Raw genomic sequence first — 23,268 nt, 5'->3', positions numbered from 1 at the left:
ATATGGTGTCAGACAGTAAGGATGATATTGGAGGTGGACAGTTTGAGCTCCTCCCGGGGGTTCTGCAGGGTATCTCGCGGGGCAGCATACTCGAGCACATTGGGTAGTCCGTGCACCACACAGCAGCTAACGCCACTGCGGAAGATCCCCATGTAATGGGCGTCATGCCACTCATCTGTCTTCTCATCATAGCACTCCACATTGAAGGGGCCATTGAAGCCGCCCACCACAAACAGAAGATCATCCACCACCTCGATACCAAAGTTGCTCCGTGGGTTGAGCATGGTGGGAACTGCGCGCCAGGTGTTGGTCTGGGGATTGTAGCACTCTGCGTTTTGCAGACGGTTGGCTCCATCAAAGCCGCCCACCTAAGAGAGGATAGGAGAAATGTGGGTCAATAACACAATATCAGAACTTGAGCATAGATTTATTGTGTATTTTTATGTAGGTCTCACCGCATAGACCTGCTCCCCATAGGCGATGACCCCCACCCCACTGCGTCGGCTTCTCATGGGGGCGATCAGAGTCCATTGGTTGGTCTCAGGGTTGAAGCACTCTGCTGTGAACAGGCACTCATTCCCATTGAAACCACCACATATGTATACCTAGAGTTAAGGCAACTTGTAAATTCATCCATCCTGGCTTTTTAATAGATTAATTGTACCATAGTTATCAAGTTGTGTTCCAGGTACAGTTAGTCTTACCTATTCCTCTGTTCCACTTACCGGTGGCACTGGCATCACTTCTCTGCTCATGCATGGGTGAGATGAGTGTCCACTGGTTGGTCTCAGGCTCATAGCGCTCAGCAGTGTTAAGTCGCACATAGCCATCAAAGCCGCCCATGGCGTAGATGCAGCCACCCAGCACAGCCACACTGACGTAGCAGCGCCGTGAGTGCATGTGTGCCACTTGGTGCCAAGTGTGTGTGACTGGGTTGAACTTGCGCTCACTGTTGAAGTAGTCAACGCTGTCAAAGCCTCCCACGCAGTACACAAAGCCATTGAGGTAGGCAGCACCGTGGTAGGCAGCACCGTGGTAGACCTGTGCTCTCTCCTCCTCTCGAGTCACATTGACCCATCGGTCAGCCCGTGCATCATACGCCTCAATGCCATTGGTGGGGCCGCCACCGATGGCCAGTAAGATGGCATAGGGCAGGCGAGGGCGGGTCAGAGGGTTGCCGAAGTCAGAGCTGGAGGGCCCATTCATCTTCAGGTCATCCATGGCCTTCAGTGCGTTGATGATGATGGGCTTGCAGTCATCATTGACTCTCACCAGTGGATTATTCTTCACATTGTTCATGAAGTAGTCTGCTGTCATCAAGGCCATGCGTACCTAAGCAAACAGACACAGACAGATATAGACACAGAATGCAGTCGGCAGCCGATACACCTTTATGAAATGCATCAAACATTTACGTTGGTCTAACTGTGTTGTCCAACTCTCAGTCACCTTAGGCAACAGCACTGAGATCTGGGCTTCGCGGTCTTGAGGAGAATGGCCAATCCAGCGCAGGATGGCCTCAAACACTACATCTTCCTGCTTCACGTTCAGGTCGTCCTTCTCAATGATGTCACGAAACTGCCACAGCGAGAGTTCCAGGAACTCCTCTGAGCTACGCACCATCTCCTTAAAGTGATGCAGGATGAAGAGAGAGGACCTGCGCCTCAGCTCATGGCAGGAGTAGAAGTCTGCAAACTTACAGATGCCAATGCAGTTCTCCGGGCACAGCTGGGCCTCTAGGTAGTCACAGCAGGCTCGCACAATGCACATGACAGAGAACTGGAATGAAATGGATGGAATGGACTTTATTTGTCATTGCTACAGTACAGGTACCAAACAACGAAATTTAGGAGGGGTGGCTCCCCTGGTGTTAGGAAAGGAAAAAGAAAACACATTTTAGAAAAAGCATAGATGCATAAAATCACAAGAAGGTAAGGAGCTGGTTTACATCAATAAAGGCTATGTACACAATCCACTGTACTATACTGCACAGATAGTCAACTAGGGTTGTCATATTGCACAAAAAGTATTTTTTTCACATTATTTTAAAGTGTCACAGTTTGCAGGCTTGAAAATGTACATGTTTGTGCCTCAGCACTAGCTGGCATACAATCCGTCCGGACTGTCCTGGGCCCAGAACTTAGGCCTTTTCTGTGTTCAGGGTAGTGTTGTCACGATACCAATATTTTACCCTGCGATACTATACCAGCCCAAGTATCACGATACTGAGTAGTATCGCGATACCGCGGCACATTTGTAACACTTTTTATTTTTATGAACATGCAATGTATTTATACAAGTTACAATAACTTAATGAGTGGTGCATGAATAACATGCATTTAATGCATTACACTGTAACTCTACAGGTAAGTAAAAGTACTGAAACCGATATTTTTGTGAATAACATGTTTATTAATAAGTAGTTTGAAACATCAAACAGACCAACTGGCCTTTTGCAAGAGTATAGCAAAGTAGGTGTGTGTGTGTGTGTGTGTGTGTGTGTGTGTGTGTGTGTGTGTGTGTGTGTGTGTGTGTGTGTGTGTGTGTCTGTGTGTGTGTCTGTCTGTCTGTCTTTCTGTGTCTGTATGTCTGTCCGTCTGTGGGGTCTTTTTCACGAACTTGAAAAGTAAAAGCAAACACTGGCATATCAAAAAAATAGAGGGCTACTTCCAAACTGTAGCTCAAGACTTAACTCAACTTAAGAAAACTCAGTGGTTTTAATTTTCTAGTTAATGCCCACTGAGCTCGCAGGAACCATAGGAACAACGTTTGAGGTTGCTAACCTGTTAGCCGACAAAGCTAACGCGATGGGTAGTCGCGAAAAAGGCTGCGTTCGTCAATTCGCTCTGGAAATCTGACCCGCACTCGCGGAACGCCTCTCGTCTAATCAAACGAATCGGTCGCTCTGTGACGTTGCACCCAGTGTGCGCTCCGGCGCTCTCGGAGCGAATTGACGAACGCAGCCGAAAGTGTTATGAGTTGCCCCGCTGGTACCGTGTTCAACACGGTAGTATAGTATTCCACGGTAGTACCGTTGTATAAAGCTTATGGTATAGTAGGCACCGTGACATTTTGGCACCGCGGTATATCGTTGGTACCGGTATATCGTGCAACACTAGTTCAGGGCCTTGACGGCCCTGTGGTAGAAGCAGTCCTTCAGTCTGTTTGTCTTAGCGGCCGGGGTCCTGTACCTCCTGTTCGAGGGCAGCTTGACAAAGTGTACGTGCCCAGGGTGGGTCGGGTCCTTGGAGATCTTGGAGGCCCTCCTGAGACAGCGTTTTTTGTACAGCTCCTCCAGAGAGGGGAGGGGGGCGCCGGTGATCTTCTGTGCTGTTCTCACGACTCTCTGTAGCTCGTTTCTCTCCGCTGTTGTGCAGCTGTGGAACCAGTTGGAGATGCCGAAGGTGAGGATGCTCTCCACTGCGCCGTGGTAGAAGGCCACCAGTATCTCCTGTTTGTTGTGTTGTTTCCTGAGGCATCTCAGGGTGTATAGCCGCTGTTGTGCCCTCTTGATGGTGCCTTTAGTGTTGTCCTTCCAGGCCAGGTCATCCCGCATGTTGTGTCCCAGGAATCGGAGGGTTGAGACTCTCTCCACGCTCTCTCCGTCGATGAGCAGGGGCTGGATCTCAGACTTTTCCTCCTGAAGTCTACGATGAATTCCTGGGTCTTTGACTTGTTTAGCAGCAGGTTGTTAACCTTGCACAGCTTGCTCAGTTGCTCTACCTCATCCCTGTACGCCGCCTCGTCCCCCCCCGAGATACATCCCACCACGGTGGTGTCGTCTGCAAACTTTACGATGTAGTTGCTGGGGTGGACGGGGGTGAAGTCGTGGGTGTAGAGGTTGTAGAGGATGGGGCTTAGCACGCAGCCCTGGGGTGACCCAGTGCTGAGGGCTGTGGAGGTGTGGGGGCCCACCCGCACCCTGTGGGGGCGGTCGGTCAGGAAGTCCTTGATCCACGCACATATAGAGTGTGATAGACCCAGGTCTAGTAGTTTGGTCACTAGCCTGTCTGGAAGGATGGTGTTGAAGGCGGAGCTGAAGTCCACGAAGAGCAGTCTCGCGTAGCTGTTTCCCCTCTCCAGGTGGGATAGAGTGGCGTGGAGAGTCGTCGCTATGGCGTCCTCTGTGGACCTGTGGGCTCCGTAGGCGAACTGGTATGGATCCAGGTTGGGCGGGAGGCGTGTGAGTATGTGGGCCCGGACTAGTTTCTCGAAGCACTTCATGATGATTGGTGTGAGTGCCACCGGGCGGTAGTCGTTTAGGCAGCTCACCATGCTTTTCTTCGGGACTGGGATGATAGTTGAGGTTTTCAGGCAGGGTGGGACGGTGGCCTGGGACAGGGACTGGTTAAAGATGTTGGTGAAAACCCCGGCCAGCTGGTCGGCGCAGTCTCTCAGCACCCGTCCCAGGACGCCATCCGGCCCCGAGGCTTTCCTGGGGTCCACCGCCTTCAGTATGCGTCTCACCTCGTGCTCTGTGAGGGTGAGGCTGCTGAGAGCTGGAGAGAGTGGTGTTTGTGTTGTGGTTACCTCCGTTCGCCCCTCGTCGAACCGGGCGTAGAAGGTGTTCAGCTTTCCCGCCAGCAGGGGGTCGTCCTCTGCGGCTGTGAGCCTGTTGGCTCTGAAGTTTGTCATCTGCTGAACCCCCTGCCACATCCGCCTGGAGTCGTTGCTCAGGAGGCATTCCTCAATCTTCTCTCTGTGCTCTGCCTTGGCCGCTTTGATGCCGCGCTTTAGGTTGGCCCTGGTGGAGCTGTACAGCGGTGTGCGCTTCCCTGCGAAGAAGGCGTTGTCCCTCTCATTTATCAGTTTTTGGACCTTCCCAGTCATCCATGGCTTCGTGTTGGGGTAGACCCGGACCCGTTTGTCCACGGTGACTGAGTTGGTGCAGTTCACTATGTGGTTCAGAACCGACGACGTGTACTGTTCCAGGTCCTCATGCTCATATTCCTGCCATAGGGTGTCATTTAGGCAGATCTGCAGTGGAGCGGACCCTTCTGGCCAGGTTCTGACAGTCTTAGTGGTGGTGGGAGCACTTTTCCCCATTGTAGTGTATGCAGGAATCAGGAGGATTGACACATGGTCAGACATGCCTAGATGAGCTAGCGGACTAGCCTTGTAAGCACGTTTGATGTTGGTGTATACCTTATCCAGTGTTTTTTCTCCTCTCGTTGCACATTTTACATGCTGGTAGAACTTGGGTAGTACTGCCTTCAGGTCGACATGATTAAAGTCCCCCGCTATGATGTGAATAGCCTGTGGATCAGGCTGTGACCAGTACTGTGGATCAGTACTGGTCTGCAGCCACCAGAAGCTGCTCCACATTCTCGTCGGTGACAGGCACAGAGCGTGTGTAGGCATACTCAATAATGAGACGCATCATGTCCGGTGACACACCAGGAATGTTGTTCACCCGCTTTTCTAAGTTGTTCCAGCCACTTGTGAAGAGAGCTCTGTGGGTCAGGGTTTAAAGAGAAGGGATATGATGGTCAGGAATCATCCATATACTGTACCAGATTTTCTCAATACTCTTTTCAATACAGCACAGCAATATAATAAACACCCTCTGCAAGTATATCACAATATAAAGAGGGGTACACAAATATTATGAATCAATTGTTGCATGCTATCTTTTATAGAATGTATCATTTTACTTTGCTGCCACAAAGAACAATGTGTAAGCTCTTGTAGGATCTGGCTATTTTCTTCTGATTATCCTTTGGATCCATGCCAAGTGAATCCCTGCCATCCATCATGGCCACATCCCCACAAAGTTAAGACACTCACCGGAAATATGGACTGCAGCCGCAAAGGATATTCTTGTGTGCGTTGAAGTCGATGCCATTGACTTTAATCACCACGTCACAGAATTTTCCTTCCAGTCGTAGCTCATTAAATATTGTACAGGCCATGGAACTCATTTTTTCTCTCCATGTTGCATCTCTGAAATGTAGAGGTGGACGCCTCTTCCAGTTCATTCATTCTTGTGTTAAATATCTTTAATATCCACTTTTTGGGCAAGAGGTGGCACACTGCAACTATATTCCTCTGAGCAATGTGAACCTTCATTCCCCTTACATGTGGTAACATTATGTTCTAGAACTGTGCATTATTACATCACAGTGAGTGATACAAAATTAGAATGTCTCAGATACCATTTTCATAATAAGCTGACACCATCATAAGGAAATATTAATGTTCTTCTTCTTCTTCATCATCTCGTTTTTGAGGGTGCCCTGTATGAAATGACAGCATCATTTAAACCATATTGACGTTTGTTGTATATATTTAGTCATTATAACAACAACAAAATCGCATAAATAATTAATTGTGTATCTGCTCCATCAGATGACAAATTAGGTAGGAACCTTTATTACTGCTTTTGTGGTACAGGGAAGATAATATTCACACACATACATGCCCGTCCTCAAACGTGCTCTCCCAAGTTGCTACCCAAATAGATCGTTTGATCCTCAAATTATGGTAAGTGTATTGTCCTTGTTTTTCAATGTATGTATTAAATATGTCGTGTTGCCATCTGTCAGTGGGTATCATCATAACAAGGCAGTCCTCACCCTGCAATTAGTAACTCCGGCAGTGAGCGCACACTGCGAATTTACTAACGCAGCCATGGTAAAAGTACAGCAGCGAACACGAGCGTACCCTAGTGGACCACATACCTGTAGCAGCGCGGAAAGAAATAGCTATCATGTAGCATTAGTATTACTGTCTTTCTGTCAGTTTTAAGTATTACTGTCTGTCTTATTACTGATCTGCACCCTGCATTTGCATTTTTGGCTGTTCCTGTCCACTGGACTGAGATTCTGTGATTGGTCAATCACTGCAGTCAATCACTCAATGCCCACTCGAAAATGCTCTCTTGTGATTGGTCAATCAATCATTGCAGGCCCGCCCTTCCCTGCGCTCTCACATCCAGTTTTACATGTTACAGATTTGTTTTGTCCCAAGCCGACTGCAAGAAGTGGGACTAAACTCGAGCAGCGAAAGTCGCGAATCTGCCAGTGCAATTTTCAAGATACAACTGCAAATATTTATTGTACAAGTTCTCAAATCGAATCTGCAAGTACAACTTTCAAGATACAACTGCAAATATTTATTGTACAAGTTCTCCAATCGAATTTGCAAGTGCAAATATTTATTTTACAAGTGCAACTTTCAAGATACAACTGCAAATATGTATTGTACAAGTTCTCAAATCGAATCTGCAAGTGCAACTTTCAAGATACAAGTGCAAATATTTATTTTACAAGTGCAAATCTCAAGATACAAGTGCACAAAACGAACCTACAACCTCACTATTAAAGTCCCATATCTAACTTCATAGATACTACAAGTGGAGTTGATTCGTAATGAAGATGGACAGCCGAACCACCCCAGCTGAATCTTTCCATTGCTTGTCTATCCGGGCTAGCTCTGACCCGGAGCTAGCACGGGACCACCGGACGTTGCACAACCTCTTGGCCCTGGAGAAGACCAGCCGGCCCTCCACGTCCTACTTCGGCACAGTTCAGACAGACATCCAGCTATGTATGAGGAGAGTACTGGCGGTGTGGATGCTAGAGGTATAACAAATGTGAATGAGAAAACCATCTTCAAAAACGATGAATTCAGTGTAGATGATGTATTAGCCTACATGAATGATGATTCTTTGACATCTTGCTCTGTGCCTACACACCTTCCAAGTTCCAACACATGACATGACATTCAGCAGGGCTGGTGGTATTATGAACCAGAGTAATCACAACCTGACACAAGAAGAAGTACATTGGCTATTAGGTTTTCCCCCAACTCCTATTCCCCCCGACAGGTTTGCGAGGAGCAGAAGTGTGAAGGCGAGGTGTTTCCTTTGGCTGTCCATTACCTGGACCGTTACTTGAGTCGCCTTCCTGTTCAAAGGGCCAGCCTGCAGCGCTTAGGGGCGGTTTGCATGTTCCTGGCCTCTAAACTGAGAGAGACAGTACCCCTCGATGCCGGCAAGCTCTGCGTTTACTCTGACAATGCAATTTCAGTATCAGAGCTCCTGGTAAACACAACATTTGTTTGTCAGGTTCTATGTGAAAGGGATTATTGATATGAAAGAAGGTGTATACAGCCCCAGTGTAAGTAATGGGACACTGAATCATTTGTTCGTCTTCAACAATTGCTTCACTGTCCCATTACTTGTGCAGGGGTCTGTATATCATGGAAGCTGGTTTGCCATTGAAACGTGTATACTAGTCCATTATGCAACTGATTGTGATTGTGTGTGTGTGTGTGTGTGTGTGTGTGTGTGTTTTACAGCAGTTGGAACTTGCGGTGGTCTCAGCGTTAGACTGGGATCTGGCCTCTGTCTTACCCTCTGACTTCCTGGAGCTGATTCTTCACGGCCTACCCATAATCCCTCACAACCTCCATGCGCTGCGCAGTCATGTCCACTGCTACATTGCTCTGGCAGCCACAGGTAGAGGCAGGTGTTCAGTAACATGTCAATGATGTGACACGTTCTAATGTTTTGGTCCTCATGTCGGTATCTGATGTAATGATCAGACTTTTCGTTCTGAAAATTTGAATACATTTCCGAGTTGTTGAAAATCACATCGCTAGTCAACTAACACAGCTTGTTTTGTGAGCCTTCTAATAATGTAAAGTAGTGTTATACTTAACTAGGTAGCAGTGGGGATTACTCACCTAATCCATTGCCTTGCAGTATTTTGGCTTGACTAGCGAGTTTGTGTTGTGATTCTCAACAACGTTGAAACGTAGTTCCGTGTTTCAAAAGAAAAGTCTGAACATTTTTATTGGTTGCCGACATGCGGACAATTGATCAGACTGTGTCACAAATGTCCTTGGGTTAGGGTCAGGGTTAGGGTCCTAGCAAGTACTAGCAACGGCAATCTCATAGAACAGTACTTATTACTAAACTATTTTCAAGTTTATTTGTCATTATATCGTATACAATGCAACGAAATGCTTAAGGCAGAGCAGCTCCACTACGTCAATCAACATCAACAATACAGTGTAATAAGTAAGTAACACACAAGTATAAATATTTTTTATGTAATATGTAACAAATATAAATGTTTAAAGACATTTGTTTGACATGGAATCGAATTCTCCTGTGTCAAACACTTCTTTAAGTCAAACACATACTGTACAATCGCCACTGTCATTATCACAGACATCTGAGAGCTCTGACACTTCCTTGATGAATGTTGATGATAATAGCATGCCTTTCACCTATTCAGTGAGCGTGTTGAACAATGGCCACGCAGCAGCCATAACTTTGATTACGTGGTGTCAGCGGTTCATTGGGGATACGGGGGGGCTGAGTTTGTGTAATCCTGTATTGTGCGGTGTTGAAAGACCCATGTCCGTCCATTCAACTGCCTGATTTCCCACGAATCTCCCACAAGGTGGCCCAAGGCAACCAGTCCCTGGGATATAGGCTAGTCAGGGCCATTTTGTATTGACTGTGACATTGTCTATACGGATTCGACCAATTCCTGATTCCCGGCTTTGAAGCCCATTCTGAAAGGTGTCGGAGGCAGACGGACTAATTCGTTGTCTCATCGTCTTCCTTCCCTGGGGGCCGGCGGGTTAGGGCTGGGATTATCAGGTTTTGGGAAACATCCCTTTTTAAAGCACTTTCCATTGTCTGTCTGTCAGGGCGGGTCTATGATGGTGGCATTCCTGGCCTTTTACGGTATATTGCCTCGGGGATTAAGGATGTCCTCCTCTGAACTACTACCAACCAATAAGAAATGATTTGCGGTCGCAGCCTGGTGTTGTGTTTCTTGTTCCCAAAGGATGCTGTGTCATCCTTCCCGTCTAGGTTGATAATGATATTCATCAATTGGTTCCCTTTAATCTGTTTAAATTTCCCCAGATATAAAGTGTCCATCTCTTGTCTCTTTTATGAAGGAAAAAACCTGCACTCACTAGAAATGCTCTTCAAATATGTATTGCGTTTGCTGTAGAGGTCAATATCAATATTGCAAATGCAATCAATATTTGAAGAGTATTTCTTGTGTTTTTTCTTACTTTATAAATGAGTTGTTTTTTTAACCCTGCCTACACCCAATTAAGTTGTTGATATTGAGTTGAGCATGCCATTCCCAAACTTTACTGACATAGCTTGTCTCTTGTCTTGTCGTCCCCCTGTCTTAAGAGTTTACTTTTTGCCTGTACTTGCCGTCCACCCTTGCCTGTGCCTGTGTGGGGGCGGCCATCCTCCGGCTCAAGCTCCTGGAGGGAGCGCTCAACAGAGGTTCCCTCATGCAACTTCTGGCCAACGTTTTAGCCATTGATCTGGTATGGTAATAATTAACCTGAAACATACTCCTTTAAACATTGTCTGTTGCACTGTTGCTCCTTTAAACATTGTCTACACCAGTGCGTGTCTCTTCCTTGTTTATCTGGGACCTCCCATGAAGCCAGTCTAGCTGTTGCTGTTTTGCAAGTAAAAGTAAAAAAAACGACTAAAACAGGTTTCCATTCCCAAACATGGCTCATTTATTTAATCCTGAAGCAAACTAGTTTTGATCAAAGAGGATGTGTAGAAATGATACTCTATGCTTTGCTCAGGTAGACATGCTCATATAGTAGAACTAAGTAATGACCAGGGGATCTGTGTTTTACCAGCTGTTCACATATCTTGAACTGTTGATTTGCTTCTCTGGCCCTGAACAGGATTCTCTCTGCTGCTGCTATAACCAGTTGGAGACGGTTCTGGAGCTGCACCTCCCCCTATAGGCTCCCAGGTGACAGGTGCTGGTCAGGGACGCCCAGAGGGCAGCTGCACCCCCACTGACATCCAAGTCACCAGGCAACCATGCAGTGTTCTCTAAAAGAATGGGGTTTATTTATATGTAATAACAGCTAGACCGGTGCCCTAACCACCATGTGAGACTAGGTGGAGAAGTACTATCACATGTCCACTGAACAAAGAGTGTCTGTGATGAGAAACAAAAATGCCTCATAAGCTATCTGTGTTTACACTAGATAGACAACATGAATTGTGGCTATCATTTTGTGATTTCCAAATGTTCTTTTCAGTTACACTTAAGAGTATGTTTCAAGTTTCTTTATGTTGTTACTGCGAAGTATTTTCTAAAACTTTTGTATAACTGAGACAACACTAGATAGACAACATGAATTGTGGCTATCATTTTGTGATTTCCAAATGTTCTTTTCAGTTACACTTAAGAGTATGTTTCAAGTTTCTTTATGTTGTTACTGCGAAGTATTTTCTAAAACTTTAGTATAACTGAGACAACACTAGATAGACAACATGAATTGTGGCTATCATTTTGTGATTTCCAAATGTTCTTTTCAGTTACACTTAAGAGTATGTTTCAAGTTTCTTTATGTTGTTACTGCGAAGTATTTTCTAAAACTTTAGTATAACTTTAGCTAGCTTCAGAGAATTATCTCAGCCTTCCCCTCAGGGGTAAAACGTTTCAGACCATTGTTAACTTGTTATTTCTGGTACATGCCAATGTATTGCACTGGATCTCTGCAGGTCTGTGAGCTCAGAGTAGTGTTTCCTCTTAATACAATATGAATTATTATGAAAATGCTGCTTTTCGTTTTCATATTCTTGAGTTGTACTTGAGTTCACCATTTGAATCACCATTTTATATCACAACAACCATAAACATCTCTAACAAGGTCATAAACAATGAAAGATGTCATTCAGATCAGAATAACTTCCATTTTTATTGATTTGCTGGGCCAGGTCAGGCCAGTGGGACCGGGTACAAGGTGACACAAAAGATACATCTGGCACTTTGGCAAACATGGATCGTGTCCCACTCAAGAAAAAACTCTTAGATTCTCTCTTTTATTTCCTGGTAGCTAGTTTTCATATTTGTGTGCAAGTAGCTGATATGACTTGGCAAACAAAGAATCTTTGCAAACGACAAAAACTTAATACTGAAAAAGGTTAAAAACAAAACAAAAATATGAAGTTATGACCTCCTTAGTTGACTACTGTTGTACACATTTAAAACCTACTGCCCTTGTTCCTCTTCCCCCTACAGTCCTAAAATAATCAATCAAAAAACTAATAAGTTATCACCACATCCCAGTCATAGTCCAGTTTCAAGAAGTTTTTTTTAAACAATAAGTGAAATAAAGAAAACTAAGTGTGGATTAATCAAATCAAATCAAATTTTATTTGTATAGCGCATTTCTTACAAGATGCAACTCAATGCGCTTCACACAATGAAAATGTTCAGTCAATCAGTCAATCAATCAATACTGATAGAGTTCTGTTGCCGTGGCAGTCGTCTAGGGACCATGGAGGGGAATATGATGGAGAGAGAGAGACTTGAGGAAGGAGGAACATGTTCACTCCAGAGCCACTGTAGGGAGACCGCAGTTCCACAGTGTCCCCAAGCTTTTACAGGCTGGCCAGAGACACTCAGGCAAATCAAGAGAATACAAACATTTAATTGTCAAACAAAACCAAGAATCATAACAATTACATTGGTACACCAAATTGGTACAGATTTAGACATTCCAAAGCATATAATCTATGACACCCTGATAGGGCTTTCACACCGCCACGGAACCGTTCCCGTTTGCGTTCTGGAACCTCCGAACCTTAGTTCTGTCTGGCGAACTAGCCTGCATTGATACCAGTGTAACCGGAACCATCCGTGTCATCAACGCTGGGTGATGAAGGGGCGGGATAAACAAAAATGTCACAATAAGATGGCAGCTACTTCACTGGAAATTTTTACATTAATAACGCCCTCCCAGTGGCGATAAAGAATGCTCAATCCTTTGATTGTTTTAAGAACTTGTTTTGTTTGCACTTTATTTCATGACATTTTCACCTGACCCACTTCTATAGGTCATTGTTTTGTTTTATCTCTTGTTGTGTTATTGCTCTTATGCCCTTATGTGCCTTGTGTTAACTTGTTTTTACCTGATTGTTTTTATGTGATGTCCACTGTACAGCACTTTGTAACTTTGTTTCGAAAGGTGCTTTATAAATAAAATGTACTTACTTACTTACTTACTTAATGGGCATGGGCTTGCCCAGCAAAGTTAAGACATGATTGCAAACTAGCATTCAATTAAAGCCTCCCTTATACGTTCATTGTAGAAAAATAACTGTACCACCTGGCCTGATAGAAGCAATAAGAAAGACAGAAATGTTATGTGATTTCCATGGGCACTTGAAGGATTTATTTGGATAGTTTCTGTCTCTGCCCAGATGGACTGCAGTGGGCAGGACTGGGTCATGTAGGGATGGGCGGTAATGGTGGGTAGATATGGTGTCAGACAGTAAGGATGATATTGGAGGTGGACAGTTTGAGCTCCTCCCGGGGGTTCTGCAGGGTATCTCGCGGGGCAGCATACTCGAGCACATTGGGTAGTCCGTGCACCACACAGCAGCTAACGCCACTGCGGAAGATCCCCATGTAATGGGCGTCATGCCACTCATCTGTCTTCTCATCGTAGCACTCCACATTGAAGGGGCCATTGCAGCCGCCCACCACAAACAGAAGATCATCCACCACCTCGATACCAAAGTTGCTCCGTGGGTTGAGCATGGTGGGAACTGCGCGCCAGGTGTTGGTCTGGGGATTGTAGCACTCTGCGTTTTGCAGACGGTTGGCTCCATCAAAGCCGCCCACCTAAGAGAGGATAGGAGAAATGTGGGTCAATAATACAATATCAGAACTTGAGCATAGATTTATTGTGTATTTTTATGTAGGTCTCACCGCATAGACCTGCTCCCCATAGGCGATGACCCCCACCCCACTGCGTCGGCTTCTCATGGGGGCGATCAGAGTCCATTGGTTGGTCTCAGGGTTGAAGCACTCTGCTGTGAACAGGCACTCATTCCCATTGAAACCACCACATATGTATACCTAGAGATAAGGCAACTTGTAAATTCATCCATCCTGGCTTTTTAATAGATTCATTGTACCATAGTTATCAAGTTGTGTTCCAGGTACAGTTAGTCTTACCTATTCCTCTGTTCCACTTACCTTTCCAAAAAGTGTGGTGGCACTGGCATCACTTCTCTGCTCATGCATGGGTGAGATGAGTGTCCACTGGTTGGTCTCAGGCTCATAGCGCTCAGCAGTGTTAAGTCGCACATAGCCATCAAAGCCGCCCATGGCGTAGATGCAGCCACCCAGAACAGCCACACTGACGTAGCAGCGCCGTGAGTGCATGGGTGCCACTTGGTGCCAAGTGTGTGTGACTGGGTTGAACTTGCGCTCACTGTTGAAGTAGTCAACGCTGTCAAAGCCTCCCACGCAATACACAAAGCCATTGAGGTAGGCAGCACCGTGGTAGGCAGCACCGTGGTAGACCCGTGCTCTCTCCTCCTCTCGAGTCACATTGACCCATCGGTCAGCCCGTGCATCATACGCCTCAATGCCATTGGTGGGGCCGCCACCGATGGCCAGTAAGATGGCATAGGGCAGGCGAGGGCGGGTCAGAGGGTTGCCGAAGTCAGAGCTGGAGGGCCCATTCATCTTCAGGTCATCCATGGCCTTCAGTGCGTTGATGATGATGGGCTTGCAGTCATCATTGACTCTCACCAGTGGATTATTCTTCACATTGTTCATGAAGTAGTCTGCTGTCATCAAGGCCATGCGTACCTAAGCAAACAGACACAGACAGATGTAGACACAGAATGTAGTCGGCAGCTGATACACCTTTATGAAATGCATCAAACATTTACGTTGGTCTAACTGTGTTGTCCAACTCTCAGTCACCTTAGGCAACAGCACCGAGATCTGGGCTTTGCGGTCTTGAGGAGAATGGCCAATCCAGTGCAGGATGGCCTCAAACACTACATCTTCCTGCTTCACGTTCAGGTCGTCCTTCTCAATGATGTCACGAAACTGCCACAGCGAGAGTTCCAGGAACTCCTTGGAGCTACGCACCATCTCCTTAAAGTGATGCAGGATGAAGAGAGAGGACCTGCGCCTCAGCTCATGGCAGGAGTAGAAGTCTGCAAACTTACAGATGCCAATGCAGTTCTCCGGGCACAGCTGGGCCTCTAGGTAGTCACAGCAGGCTCGCACAATGCCCATGACAGAGAACTGGTCTGCAGCCACCAGAAGCTGCTCCACATTCTCGTCGGTGACAGGCACAGAGCGTGTGTAGGCATACTCAATAATGAGACGCATCATGTCCGGTGACACACCAGGAATGTTGTTCACCCGCTTTTCTAAGTTGTTCCAGCCACTTGTGAAGAGAGCTCTGTGGGTCAGGGTTTAAAGAGGAGGGATATGATGGTCAGGAATCATCCATATACTGTACCAGATTTTCTCAATACTCTTTTCAATACAGCACAGCAATATAATAAACACCCTCTGCAAGTATATCACAATATAAAGAGGGGTACACAAATATTATGAATCAATTGTTGCATGCTATCTTTTATAGAATGTATCATTGCTGCCACAAAGAACAATGTGTAAGCTCTTGTAGGATCTGGCTATTTTCTTCTGATTATCCTTTGGATCCATGCCAAGTGAATCCCTGCCATCCATCATGGCCACATCCCCACAAAGTTAAGACACTCACCGGAAATATGGACTGCAGCCGCAAAGGATATTCTTGTGTGCGTTGAAGTCGATGCCATTGACTTTAATCACCACGTCACAGAATTTTCCTTCCAGTCGTAGCTCATTAAATATTGTACAGGCCATGGAACTAATTTTTCTCTCCATGTTGCATCTCTGAAATGTAGAGGTGGACGCCTCTTCCAGTTCATTCATTCTTGTGTTGAATATCTTTAATATCCACTTTTTGGGCAAGAGGTGGCACACTGCAACTATATTCTTTTGAGCAATGTGAACCTTCATTCCCCTTACATGTGGTAACATTATGTTCTAGAATTGTGCATTATTACATCACAGTGAGTGATACAAAATTAGAATGTCTCAGATACCATTTTCATAATAAGCTGACACCATCATAAGGAAATATTAATGTTTTTCTTCTTCTTCATCATCTCGTTTTTGAGGGTGCCCTGTATGAAATGACAGCATCATTTAAACCATATTGACTTTTGTTGTATATATTTTGCCATTATAACAACAACAAAATCGCATAAAGAATTAATTGTGTATCTGCTCCATCAGATGACAAATTAGGTAGGAACCTTTATTACTGCTTTTGTGGAACAGGGAAGATAATATTCACACACATACATGTCCGTCCTCAATTTAAGCAAGTATTTAGGTTGTCTGGTATTTATATCTTTAGTTGCTCTCCTAGTTGCTACCCAAATAGATCGTTTGATCCTCTATCAAATTATGGTAAGTGTATTGTCCTTGTTTTTCAATGTATGTTAAATTAAATATGTCGTGTTGCCATCTGTCAGTGGGTATCATCATAACAAGGCAGTCCTCACCCTGCTATTACTAAGGGTAGAGGGTAATAGTTCAGACCTGCCTCCTTTCTCTATCATCATAGACACTTACACATGTCATACACACACTCCTTTCCCTCTTTCATCTCCCTCCCTCTCCACAGGTGCCAGAGCTGTCCAATCCCTCTGACCACAATACTTGTGTATACAGTGCTGCTAGGAAGTTTGTGAACACACTCACAGCCAATTGATGGTTTGATGGTCATTATTTTTGTATAAAATATAAAAATGAAGGAGAAAGAAAAGTAAGAAAAGTCGTTTATTTATCAAAAACTAATTTCATGTGTGTAAAAATATGTGAACCTCTTCAGTCAAGTAGCTTGTGGCACCTCCATTAGCAGTGATAACTTGGAGTAAAGTAAATGTTTGGAGTAAAGGTACTCTCTGTCTCTCTCTCTGTGCAGGTGTGTATATTCCAGGACTGCTAGTCTAGCTGGTATTGAAGCTGCGTCTGCAGGTCTTCAGCCCGGGAGACTACATCTGCCCCAAGGGCAACATCGTCACAGAGGTACAGGCCCAACCACATTTCACCCCTTAGCCCTACATTTTATGCCACACTCAAATATATGACACGGTCTGGTGAAAGGGGTAACAAGTCGGCAACCAATCAAAATGTTCAGACTTTTATTTTGAAAGAGGGAAATACATTTCAATGTTGTTGAAACACGAACGCGCTAAATACTGCAATGCAATGGATTCGGTGAGTAATCTCCACTGCTACCTAGTTAACTATAACACTACTTAACAATAGCCTCTTTCCAACATAGTTCCCTGTAATTTCCATGGAATCCCAAGCTGTGCCGACCAGGCATTTTCGGCGTTCACACATGAGCCAAATGCCGGTAGATTCCCGGGTTGCATCACCAAGTGTGCTCGCCAACTAAAGCACTTGATTACCGTTGATATAAACATACTATACTAGTCCATCAGCACAGTATGGGAGAACTTGGTGATAAGCATAATACGAGTTCACTCAATTAGACATATGCGCTCTGCGCTGCGGGCTATGCACGATGCAAGACAGCTGAGAGGAGACGGTGTGTGTGCGTTTATATCACAAAATGTACATTTGATAAGTAAAAGTAAGCTAGCTAAGTAAGTAATCTAGCTAACTATGATTGGAAACGAAGTACTATCCAGTTAGAATTATAGAAGATCTAGTTGTGTTTCCCTGCTGGTCTCGCTGCCAGGGTTTGAACAGACTTTGGGATCAACTACAACATTAGAACTTCGCATCCTTTGAAAAAAATGGTGTGATGTAAGGATCTTGTAACTTCGCAAAAAAATAGCAGCATTTAAATAGTTTAGTTTATGTTCAACTGGAAAAGGTAGTGAGCAGTGAGCACAGAATTTCATGTTTTGACTCTGCTGGGAGTTCGTTAAAAATGCCTTTAAAAAAAGCCTTTAATATATATAAATTTGCCACATACCTCCACTACGATTGGAAATTAAGTAGTGTCCAGTTGTGGAATTATATTTAGCAGTAGCGATACTGGGGCAGTTCTTATGCGCTCTGCCCTGCTGGTTGTGCGATGCAGGACAGCTGTGAAAGGAGACTGACCAGGCAATAATCAGGGTCCATTCAGACATGCAGCGACCCTGCAAATTGCATGGAATTATACATGGTCTCGACCAGGGTAATTGCCTGTGCGGATTCCCCTGGTCAGTCCCATTCACACTTACACCGACCCTGGAAATTGCATGGAATCTACTGGGAAGTCTCGTATGTGTGAAAGGGGCTAATGATTACGTTTACATGCACACTCATTCCGATTAACGTCAATATTCTGGTTAATGTAATATTCTGAATAAGGTGTTTATATGCGCTGTAACAACTGGAATATTCTATTTACATGTTAATTGGCAAAAGTATCTCTGGCCGCATAATGGAACCGCGTATTCAGGTACACTGGGCATGCGTCATGCTGTTCAAATATAATTGAGACAGTACCGTAAAATTATATAAATTCATTCATATTCATTCATTCGGTAGTATTGTCAACTCCTGATCAATCTCCTCTCCACTTACATTAGGTCTGTTCATCTGTGTAAATGTAGGTTGTATAAAAAGAGCGGATGCATAATAAACGTTATTATAAACATAATTGTTGAAGTGCCTCTTGCTAAGATGTTTCTAAGACGATAAATAATATCACACACTGGTTTATCAAGTGTAATGTGGCTTGCTATGCTGTCCCTAACAACAACAAAAACCAGGATACCCTGCGAATCGAGCATGCACAGACGTAACTGAATATTCCGAAAAGGGTCATATCCGATTAAGGTGTATACCATTACCATGTCACAATATTCAGATTCAAACAGGCATATGCCAGGGGTCTTAATCTGAATATTCTCCAATCGGAATATGGCCTTAATCGGGTTCGGTACGTGTTTACATGACTCTTGCCCAATCGGAATATTGAGCATATTCCGATTAATACAGGAATATGGTGTGCATGTAAACACAGTCAATGTTAGCAGGCTCACAAAACAAGCTGTGTTAGTTGACTAGCGAGTGTGTCATTGATTTTCAACAACGCTGAAATGTATTTACATGTTTCTATATAAAAGTATGAACATTAAATCGGCTGGACCAATTGACCAGACCGTGTCACATATGATGGTAGCCAGGCAGGAAGCTCCTACACACTAATAAGGAGTGGAGTGGATAGTGCACACTTATCAGGAGCAGAGTGTACACTTGAGGTAGTGTAGACCTGTTGTCTTATAGTACATACAGTGAAAGGAGTCTCCTACAGTAGTTGTAGTATATTGTTGTTGTAAATTGAAGATAGATAGCTGGTCGTGACTCTCAGAGAGTTAGGTTGAGCAGAGGGAGCTACAGGCTCCATCCAGCCACGTCAGCCACACCCAAGCCGACGCAACTAACACAGACTGCAGCGTGGACCATCTCTTGTATGTTGACTCTTCCTTTCTCACTCTTCTCTCTCTCCTTTTATCTCTCTCATTTCCGTCCTGATAACCTGTACTACCACTGGCTGTCTGATGATCATCGCTAATAAAGTTCCTGTTTTCCTAAAATTCCTGTTTTCCTAAAATTCCGGTTTTCCGTGTGTGTGTGTGTGTGTGTGTGTGTGTGTGTGTGTGTGTGTGTGTGTGTGTGTGTGTGTGTGTGTGCGTGCGTTTGTGTGTGATCATCGCATCATGATGTACTATGGATGTACAACTAGTGCCTTTCAGAGCCACATCGACGCCATCAAGCACTACATGCAGTTCAGGCACGTCAGCAAGGATCTGGAGGCCCGCGTTATTGTACTGAAGAGCCTGCCCAATAAGCTAAAGGCTGAGATTGCTATTAATGTACACCTGGAAACACTAAAGAAAGTACACACTAGTGCACACGCGCATGCACGCACGCACGCACGCACACACACACACACACACACCCACACACACACACACACACACACACACACACACACACACACACACACACACACACACACACACACACACACACACACATGGAAAACAGAAACCTCAAGGAAAACAGGAACTTTGTTTATTTAGATAACATATTGTAATTGTTGTTTACTTTGAAATGTTTTTATTTTTTTAAGTTTAAGTTTAAGTTTAAGTTTTTTTTAAGCAAGAAGTGAAATAAAGAAAACTAAGTGTGGATTAGAGTTCTGTTGCCGTGGCAGTCGTCTAGGGACCATGGAGGGGAATATGATGGAGAGAGAGAGACTTGAGGAAGGAGGAACATGTTCACTCCAGAGCCACTGTAGGGAGACCGCAGTTCCACAGTGTCCCCAAGCTTTTACAGGCTGGCCAGAGACACTCAGGCAAATCAAGAGAATACAAAAATGAAATTGTCAAACAAAACCAAGAATCATAACAATTACATTGGTACACCAAATTGGTACAGATTTAGACATTCCAAAGCAATATAATCTATGACACCCTGATAGGGCTTTCACACCGCCACGGAACCGTTCCCGTTTGCGTTCTGGAACCTCCGAACCTTAGTGCTGTCTGGCGAACTAGCCCGCATTGATACCAGTGTAACCGGAACCATCCGTGTCATCAACGCTGGGTGATGTAGGGGCGGGATAAACAAAAATGTCACAATAAGATGGCAGCTACTTCACTGGAAATTTGTATAATAATATCTTCCACTACAGTGAAATAAACACTATTTTCTATGAAACAAAATAAAATACTCTTTCTACACACGTTCTCTTACTAACCAGCTGCTCCATTACTGGAATAGAAATGGCTTACGAAATTCGCGTTCACGCATGTACACGTGCTTGCTGAGCATGTGAGGAAGATGGAGAGAATTATTAAACTTTTTTTTATCACTAATGATTAGATTTTGATTAGATTAAATGTTGTCTCCTTCCTTCTTGCTGGTCTTTGCAGCCTAGAATATGACACACCCACTCACGACCTCACGGTTCTACTCTTTGGTTCCTGCTTGAGAACCACTATTTTCTGGTTCCCGCTGTGCTGAATGCGAACCAGAACGGTTCCTTGGTGGTGTGAAAGCCCTATGAGAGGAACAGATGTGTAGGGTGTGTTTGCAAACCATTTATCACACTGACATTTACCAATCAGAAGTGGGAGTAATAACTTGGGAGTAATAACTGTCCTATGGCACCCCAAATAGCTACATTGCTGAAACATATTCTGAGACAACGATCTGATGATGAATACTCCTAAATTTGGTATTTTATTTCAGCAGGGAGAGTGAGATGGACCATGATTGTGTAAGAGGTTGCATGTACTTTTACAATTCCCACTTGTTCAGAGTTGTGTCTACTACCATGAAAAACACTTATCATTAACTGAAACATTACAAAAGCGTTGTGACAAACAAGGAGAATACCCAGCCACAGAGATATATCCCATAAAGCTATTTACAGGGGTGATGATTTAAGACTGAGAAAGCACGCCTGACTGTCTGTTTACTAAATGTCTAATAATTTAATCAGAAATTTCACACTTTTTCAAAAATCATTTGGCGCTTCCATTAACCCAGAGTAGGTTGCATGAATGATTATCAACACTTCAAGATGCAAAAGAAGATTCCTTTGACCAGATTCAAATGTTACCTCCCCAGATGTATCCTAAAAATATGAAAACTATTAATATAGAAATTACAAATGTGGATCATTTAGATTAATCACATGCATACTTCATCCCTATGCATGGTTTCTTATTCAAAAACCTTTGTATACATTTGGATCTATGAGGTCCTGTCTATTACCACAAGATGGCAGTACGAGCATATTTCTTCTAGGGCCAGATATATACAATATTATGTTCCATATTACATTTCCAATCTAGGCCAGGGTGAAAAGTAGTTCACATAGCCTAAACATATAACAAAGACTTTTCAAATGTATTTGAAAGGAACGTGTAAGTTAGTCTTATGGAGCTTTAGAAGCGAGTGAGGTGTGTGTGTGTGTGTGTGTGTGTGTGTGTGTGTGTGTGTGTCATAGAAAATGAGGCCCCTGACATGGAGAAGACTAGTGTTGCTGTGAGGGGCCTGTTGTCATGGTGACCTTTGATGACCTTGGCCAATCTACTGTCATGAATTCTTTGGAGACTCTGGGGCCGATGTGGCGTCTGCAGACTGTTCTTTATGATGTGGTGTTGGATCACTCCTCACCTCTTCATAAAGGGGCATATGACTTTCTGTCTGCCCAGAACCCTCTACCTCCTACCTCCGACCTCCTCCTCCTCCTCCTCCTCCTCCTCCTCCTCCTCTCTCTCTCTCTCTCTCTCTCTCTCTCTCTCTCTCTCTCTCTCTCTCTCTCTCTCGCTCTTTCATTCTCTAAAGATTACTGATATACAGATTTCTTGATCTTTCACTCATTCAAATTAGCCAATAGCATATCCATTTACTCACTCACATTAAATCTCTACCAGTCACACAAACTAGCTCTTGCTCTCTCATTCAGACATTCTCACATCACACTCATTCATACACCTGCATATCTCTTCTCTCCCTTTATGTTTGAGTTCAGAAGTACTCTTTAGATTTCACACTGTTACACACACACTCTCTCTCTCTCTCTCTCTCCCTCCTCCACTCTCTCCCCGTCTTTCTCAATCACTCCCCCGCCTGCTCTCCTCCGCTGTCTTTTCCTCTTCTTTTTCCTCTTCTTCTTCTTCTTCTTCGTTTTCTTCCTCCACATCATCTCCTTTGATCTGCTTGGCAGTGCCCGTCACGCCGGACGCCTTCTCTGTTTGGCCTGCGGGGACCGTTGCTTGGGGTTCTGAGGGGGGCAAGAGATGATGTCAGAAGACGTAACAAATTAGAGCAAGTAACTCATCTGTTTATGTGTTTGATGGCTCTTAGCTTGTACTGCATTCCTAAGACATACAGGGAAGATGGATAGAAGACACCAGGGAAATAAGGTCACTCACATTACACCAATTAGCTCCACTGTTAGTAGTTTCTACCTACTGTATCATTCATTTGGGCAAACTTACGCCTCTCCTAGTGAGTCGGTACCAGTGGAGGCTGGTGGAGGTAGAAATCAGAGGAAAGGTTCATTGTAATGCATGGAATACCAATGAGCCCGTCCTCTGATTTCTACCTCCACCAGCCTCCCCTGCTAGGTATGCCTAATTATGCCTGCTAGGTAATAGGATATTGCCCAAATACTGTACATATTTGACAGGTATGTACAAGTAGACTGAGTACTGTATGATTATGACGGTATGTGGCTGCCCCAGTGGAATGTTCTCTGTCTACAATAATGTCGTTATTGCTGTAGTCTTTAAGATCCCCACTCTCCCCTTGTGTAATCCAGCCAGATTACTAATGCGACAGATTAATTTGGAAATAACGACAGCAGTAGCCAGTGAAAGTGTGTTTT

General features: G+C 44.4%; 1 protein-coding gene and 1 pseudogene across 2 annotated transcripts in view; both read right to left on the bottom strand.

Moving 5' to 3' along the window:
- Positions 1–8: 8 nt before the first annotated feature.
- On the bottom strand, positions 9–15,707 carry LOC308150535 (annotated as a pseudogene). Its single transcript has 10 exons — positions 15,562–15,707; positions 14,745–15,234; positions 14,007–14,627; positions 13,737–13,886; positions 13,321–13,649; positions 5,303–5,453; positions 1,450–1,779; positions 722–1,332; positions 456–605; positions 9–368 (listed from the first exon to the last, which is right to left on the bottom strand). The product of its transcript is annotated as an uncharacterized misc_RNA (transcript).
- A 4,224-nt stretch (positions 15,708–19,931) lies between these two features.
- The window catches only part of ppp1r1b (protein phosphatase 1, regulatory (inhibitor) subunit 1B), a 20,352-nt gene continuing 17,015 nt past the window's right edge, over positions 19,932–23,268 (bottom strand). The window contains exon 5 of the mRNA XM_080523756.1: positions 19,932–22,662. Coding sequence (XP_080379882.1) covers positions 22,493–22,662 — 170 coding nt within the window. The 3' untranslated portion in view covers positions 19,932–22,492. The remainder of the gene's footprint in view (positions 22,663–23,268) is intronic.

This window comes from Nansenia antarctica (genome assembly GCF_963989245.1).
Source record: "Nansenia antarctica genome assembly, chromosome: 2".
In the NCBI taxonomy this organism is placed as follows: Eukaryota; Metazoa; Chordata; class Actinopteri; order Argentiniformes; family Microstomatidae; genus Nansenia; species Nansenia antarctica.
The sequence above is the reverse complement of the archived record's forward strand: the minus strand, read 5'-3'. Positions and strand labels throughout refer to the sequence as shown.